Here is a 7372-nt window from a genome sequence, read left to right on the forward strand (position 1 = left end):
CCACTCGTTCCCAAAATCAACAGACAGGATGAGCGGATAAAAACGACAGATAAAATGAGAGGAGAGGAAAAGTCGAGGATACGTTTTCGGACTTCAAAAGCAATCTGGAGAGAATTTTCTGGCCTTTGCCCCCAACTGTGGCCCTGTGTGCAGAGAGGACGAGACCCAGAGGAGGGGGTTATTACTGGAGGAGACCGGGCGTGAAGCAGCCCCCACAACACGACACACACACACACACACACTTAGTTCTGTTATAAATCCCAATCTGACCACTTATGCAGGCCCACTCTACCATGCCAGTGTGCAGCATGCTTCCACAAAACAGCACAGAGAGGAGAGCAGTTGCAAAATTTATGTGCGTGCGTCCATGTGTGTATGGACATCATTAAAAGGCTTTGGCTATACTGTACTGTGCACACGCAACCACACAGTGGCGATGATTAGGCTCTTGTCATGCTCTGTAAGTTTGCAGTAGGTGAGGATCTCCTGTCAATCACAAAGGGATAGAGGCCAGCCAAGAGGAGAGAGGTTAGAGAAAAACTGGAAAAAGGAGGGGGGTGGGGTTGTGCTCTGCTTACCTGAAGTCATCAATCTGTACCAGAAATCGAACAATGTCAAAATGTCCTTTCAGCACCTGCAGCTCAGTGAACCAGTTTTTGGGCTGATCCTCTCCAATGCACAACACGGGGCTTTTCTGCAGACATGAGGAAAAGTAGTGAGATAAACAGGCTGCGAGGTTCAGACTCAGTGAGAAGAGCAGGGACAGACTGTAACTCTGTACATTTATTCAACCACTACACTAAAATACAGATTGAAGGAATTTTTATTTCCTTTTCTGGTACTTTTTACTTTAATAACATTTACTGTCATTGGTTAATCTACTGATTGTTTTCTCACCTAATTGAATAATCGTTTGGTATTTAGTCCCTGAAATGCAGAGAATGAAAGAACTGTGAATGAATCCATCTGAGTCACTGGCAGAACGAGCAGCCTGTAGAAAATCTCTTATTGGAGGAAATCACTCAGCCAATCAATCAATCAGTCAGTCCTTTTTAGCTTCTGATCAATAAAATAAATCAATAGTCCTCAGCTCCCATCACAGCATATCCTGTGCTGCTGTTTTGCAAGTTGTCACAAAGGGGCTGGCACTATTAGTGTAACCTTTAACAGTGTGATATGTACTGTACATCTACCATGTGTTTTTATGTCAGGTATTAGCCTGTAGCTTAGCTATGGATTACTGAATGGCCCAGTGGCCCCTGTATTAAGTTATTCATATTTCTTGTTGGAAAATCGACCAAATGACTACAAGGAAATACAAAATGAGGAAAAAACTGATGCAAAACAACGACATTGACACTAAATGAGTACAAGCAAATGTAAAACAAACGCAAAGACACAAAACAACATAGAAAAGAGCAAAAGAGCTTATGACTCCACATTTTGACTCCTCTGAAATGGAGTACAAGTATAAACCAGAAAAAAAACTAACCTACTCTGGTAAAAGTCAAGCACCTCGACGTTGTACTACTGAGATAATGTACTTAACGTTAGATAATCTAACATTACAGGTACATTTTATGGGATTACTTTGCTGCAACGTTAGCCAAGATACATCTTACCTCCACTGAGCTTTGGTTTTCCCGACCACCGAGAATCCACCGAAGCATGTCCTCGTCTTTCAGCGGCTAACGTGAGCCTAAGGAACGGAATGAAGCCAATTTGGATAATTAGATATTTCCCTGAAAAGGAACCAAAACGACCTTATCATGTGGGTTAGCAAAACGAAAAAGCCCAGTAAACAAGCTAACTTTACCGGGCATTAGCGTGCCTAGTAAACAAGCTAACTTTACCGAGCATTAGCGTGCCTAGTAAACAAGCTAACTTTACCGGGCATTAGCGTAAACACAGAAACGCTTCGTCCTATTTATCGCCGTTGTGTGATGGTTTTACATGCAACACCTGGGTATATTCATCGGATAATTTCATAAAAATATTAATACAGCAGTGAACTATGTCAGCTACATGTTTAAAACGTGATTTTTCTTTTAGTCACGACCACTACAAACTATTCATGTGACTCAAACTACGGAAGCTTTTCCGGGACAAGACTCATTCGATATTTGGGAAGACGGCAACAACTGTATATGACATTTACATTATGGTGGTAATGTGAGGTTTTTGCAAACTCAGAGGTATTTTAATTCGTTACCTCTTAAATATCACCTCCATATATATTATAAAATACAGAATAAAAACACTGCTCTTAGTAATAAAAAATAAATTTCCACCAAAGGCTGTTTTTAGAGTAGTAAATGATCCTACTGTTTATGGGTTGTGATTTTTTTTTAAATTATTTATATCTTTTTGACATATCACTTGTAAGTAATGTCTGTTAAGTAACCAGAACTGACACACTGTCCCCTCCCTAATGTTTATCAACACTGGGAAAGAGGCAGGCTGTATGCTCCCTGCTCCTTGAATATATTCAATGAAATATTTAAAGTTTTTTCTGTTCATGAATAAAAATCCTATTCTGAAGCTGGGTACAGACAAGAGAGGGACAAGTAAATTAAATGAAATACTCAAGTAAAGTATAAACTGTACAGAGAGAAACATCTCCCCTCAACAGATGGATGTGAAAACAGCCTTCTACTGTCTCTGCACATGCATCATCCTGCACAGTGAAGGTCACACATCCACCTGAAGTAACATTAAACAAAATACATTCAGCTGTGTAGCCAGGCTGTTTAAATAGGTGTAGTTTGCCAGCTTACAATTAGATGGCAGTGTGTTACAGTCCCATGAGATCAGGGGAAGGTTCAAACCTCTAATAGCCAGGGAAACCAGTGCCCCTCCCTTGTATTTATCTAATTTATAAGCAGAATTTGACGCATGTATGTGATTCTCTTGTGTGATTTCAGCATTCTCTGGCTGCAGCTTTTCTTGCATCCCATTGTCCCACTGTCCTACATCTGCATTCGTGTTGACCTGCTCTTCCTTCATGTCTTTTCCCGCACTCCAAATTCTCCTTTTTTTGGTGACTCCCCTGTTAACACACTGACACACACTCACACTCCAAACACACAGTCACACATCACCCTAGCTGTGTCTACTCCTGCTCCCCCGATTGAGACGACACACAGTGTAGGGCCTGTGACCTTCATGGTGGCTCAGATCTGTGGCTGGCACTGATTTCTGATTTAGTGTCGATCCGCTGCGCTTGTCAGGGGCTGCAAGGTGCTTTCCATGCGGTAATAGAAAAGCTCAAGGGCAGCTGGAGAAAGGAGGAGTGTTGGGGAGAGGGATTGGTTGCAGTGGAGTGAATGGGTTTTAGATGTGAGGATGGCTGATGCTTTGTTTGTTTAACTATCTGTCAGATATCTGAATCAATGGGTCAAATATGTAGACTCTAGAGAAGGGTTGTGAATCATTTCAAAGGGTGTGAAGGAATGGGATCCAAGCATGTCAGCATAACATGCAGACAACTATGCTAACATGACATTTTTGCAGGTATAATGTTAGTTCAGCATGTTAGCATGCTAACATTCACAAATGAGCACAAAACACAGCAAAGTATGGCTGAGATTAATGGGAATGGCATTTGTTTTGCAGGTATTTGGTCATAAATCAAAGTATAGGACAAAATCATTTTGACCTAGGGATGGTGCCAAATGAAAAATCAGGTCCTCACCAAAATGGTTGCATTTCGTCCTGAGGGAGAAACAAATTTCTGCACAAAATCAATCTAATAGCTCCCAACACACTTCACTAAAATAAAACGTGTCAGCCTTATGATGGAAAAGTCTGATACTGAGACATTTTTCTCCAAATGAGTGAAAATTTCTACCTTTTGGTGGTGTTGGATGAAAAGTCAGGGTGACTGTGGTTCAGTGGGTAGAGCAGTGGTCTCCCAACCAGAGGTTCGAATCTTGGTGCCTGCAGTCCATGTGTCAAAGTGTCCTTGAGCAAAATGCTGAACCCCCCCATTGCCCCCAATGGTTAGAGCCATTGAGTTGGCGCCCCAAAAATGGCTGCCTCGGTTCTGTACAGGAAACAAATTCCTTGTGTGTAACATACTTGGCCAAATAAAGATGATTATCCTTCAGTCAAAAATCACCAAAGTCACTGGGATTCATGCCCTGGGCCCCAGATTTTATTACATGACCTCTAAGAGTTATCAAGATATTGCATTACAATTCAAACACATCAACCTGATGTGGAACAACAGAGGAAACGTCAGAGGATCACCAGAGTCAGTAGGATTCATCCTCTAGGACCAGGAAGTGTGCACAATATTTCAACCCAGTAGTGGCTGAGCTTCGGTCTGGAGAAGTGGTGACTGCCACAGATCGACACTGTCTCTACAGTAGCATGGCTAAAAAGGACAGCAAATGTAATAATGCTAGAATGGCACCAAAGAATGGGGTGGAAAAACAAATTATTGGGTGATGATGAGAGAAAAAATGAAGAGAGCTGGTTAGAAAAAACAGGCAAAAACAGAAGATGAGGTGATGGCAAGAAATGGGAGAAACAAGTAAGTGGGTCCTGAGTGCAGCAGGCTTGGTCTGGAGTAGACAAGGTGTCAAATATGACCAATGGCAGGAATCAGCTAAGAGGGGAAGTGATGATGCGGTGGCCACCAAAACACTTACAGCACTAAAGACCAACAGAGTCAGAGCAAAGAAAAAGCATCTGCCTGCTCCTCTGCTACAGTCCCTGGTGTCATCCCCCTATCTCCAGCCAGTAAGGAAAACAAATGGTTATGATGATGGAAAAGGAATTAAGCTGTAATTTAACAATGGGCCAAAAACAGTATTCAATAACAGGCTCCCTCCTCCGCTGTTCCGATGGGCCTCAGCTCATTCCTGACCAACACACTTCACTGTCCCTCTTCATCAGGCTTTCGCTGCGTTCTGCTTTACCTGCTGTGGCCTCTGCCTCCACATGGGATCTGCACTCACACCTCAGTCCACAACTAATACTGGACTCGTCCGGGATCCCTGATTCCACCGCTGGAAAGTAACTATTTACTCAAGTATGTACTTACTGTAAATCTCTTTAATATTTTCATTTTCTGCTACTTCACACTCAGACTTCACTCCATTTCAGAGGCAAATGTTGTACTACATGTATTTGATAATTTCAGCTACTTTTCAGATTCAGATGAATAAAACTAAAGTATAGTCATTAGACTTTATTGATCCCCAGTGGGAAATTCATAAGCTACACAGCAGTAGGTAAGTATAGGGTAGTTAACATGATCTCCACCTTTACACAATAAATTCTGTGTAATGAGTACTTTAACTTTTGGTACTTTAAGTATGTTTTGTTGCTGATACTTTTGGACTTTTGAATGTATGTTTGACTGCAGGACTTTTACTTATGAGAGAGTATTTTAACACCATGGGCTACTTTTACTTAAGTCAATAATCAGAGTACTTCTTCACCACGACCGGATTCTGTACTGTCTGACCTCACCATCAGTTTTGTGTGTTAATAATGAAGTTTGATTTTCATTAACTTGTTGCTGTCTACCTCAGCACTTTAATTAAAGGGTCAGTTCACCCAGTAGAAATACAAAAATCTCAATTACCTTTGGTGGTACTTTTGGATCAGGGTGGAGGAAGAAGCCTCAGAAGTGATCTGAAAACCTGGACAAATAAATTCATCAGCATGATAGTTCAAGAGGTGAGTAATATGTTCTTAGTGATTTGGGTGAACAGACCCTTTACTGCTATATATAAGACCTAATTAAAACAAGGGGGATGTACATCTGATTAGAATATATATTGCACATAATCCAGAGGATGATGGTCTCAACCTAATCAGAGAGGAGGCCTGAGTGTATTCAAGCCTCTGTCACTTTGATTTGTCACATGAGTATGACTGTAATTGCTGTGTTTCAGTCATCATAGGTTAATTATCAGCCTTGACCTATTACATTCACACATACAGACGCTCACATTCTCTGGACATGGGGGTAGAGGATTAGTTTCCTACAAAGTTAGAAGACACACAGTACGGCACAGTAATGTAAAGCTGCCACTTATCCTCTGTATCATCCTCCTCGCTGTCTGCCTCTCACCCCTTCTTCCCGTTCCCTCCCCTCCTCACCCCTCCCTCATTTGGTGACCCACTAATGTTCTGTTCATTTTCTCTTATGAATAGATAATGGGCAAAAATCAAATCTCTTCATTTGCATGTAATACAATTAAGACCTTTTCAAACAATGACAAATGGAGGGAGTGGCGAGATGTAAGTCAGCCTCATCAGTGAAAAAGCAAAGACAGCGTTGGAAACCCTCTTTCATTTTAACCAAAATTAATAAAACCTTCAAATGGGATTTTCTGGCCGCCATCTGGAATAACAATCATCAAGACACTCCTATACTCTGTCAAGTAAAATTAAAGGTCTCATAAATTTGGATTCATAACATGGATGTGAAACAAAAAAACCCATTTCAGAGATCACTTCCTCATTTTATTATTGGCTGAATTAAGGACAAACTTTGGAGATACTGTACATTGAGCTGTGTTGTTGAATGTATTGGCAATATCTGGCTTTATTTACACAGATATTAATTATGGGGTTATGATCATTACTGTCACTTAAAGAAGAGATTCAAAGTCCATCTCAAAACAGGGTTCACATACCCATAAGTACATGAAAACACTTTCTGGTTGTTTGTATTTGCCCCTGTTTTCCATACTGACACTGAAAAGAGCCCTTTATGCTAAACTACGCTAGTTTGCTGGTCAAGCTTCATAATTAGCATACAGGCACAAAGATGGTATCAGTCTTCTCGTCTAATGTGGTGGACGTGGTGTCTCCCAGCTACACCCCCCCTCCATGACCCTCTGCTGCCTACAGCCTCCTGTTGTTATTCCAGCTTCTCCACCCTGTGTTGTCAAAGTACGGTCTGTAAATCAGCCCCACCTGCTGAGCTCTGGGCAGCTAAAAGTCTGAACCAGCGGCTGCCAGACTGAAGAGGGGGCGTCTTTAGCACAGAGAGAGGGGGACAAAGAAAGAGCAACAACCAGGGTTAACATGGGTTTGGCTGTTTGACATGGAGAGGGTTAAAAGCAGCCAGAGGACTCAGACTGGATTCAGATGTGGCCATCTTCCTTCTGGATGTGTTAGCATCTAAAGCTAACCTGTTTGTTTTGGCAGCATTAGCCACCTAGCATGGTCAGGATTTTACCTTTGTGTTGAGTTAATATGATTTTAATTTGGGAGGAACTGGAGCTTTGTGTAACTGAAACCCTGGTTCTTGGTCAGTAGTGTTCTCCAGTTTCTTTGGGAGTGGGTAATAAGCGGGCTACAGTTATTCTTGTATAATGTCTTTTATTAAATGCCAACACAGCAGGTA

At 41.6% G+C, this 7372-nt stretch overlaps 1 protein-coding gene across 1 annotated transcript in view; it reads right to left on the minus strand.

The window, feature by feature from the left end:
* wdr41 (WD repeat domain 41) overlaps positions 1–2099 on the minus strand; it is a 7801-nt gene extending 5702 nt beyond the window's left edge. Inside the window, 3 exon segments of the mRNA XM_020586471.1 lie at positions 579–694; positions 1623–1699; positions 1891–2099. Coding sequence (XP_020442127.1) covers positions 579–694; positions 1623–1670 — 164 coding nt within the window. The 5' untranslated portion in view covers positions 1671–1699; positions 1891–2099.
* Positions 2100–7372: the final 5273 nt, after the last annotated feature.

Source organism: Monopterus albus, unplaced genomic scaffold, assembly GCF_001952655.1.
Source record: "Monopterus albus unplaced genomic scaffold, M_albus_1.0 scaffold408.1, whole genome shotgun sequence".
In the NCBI taxonomy this organism is placed as follows: Eukaryota; Metazoa; Chordata; class Actinopteri; order Synbranchiformes; family Synbranchidae; genus Monopterus; species Monopterus albus.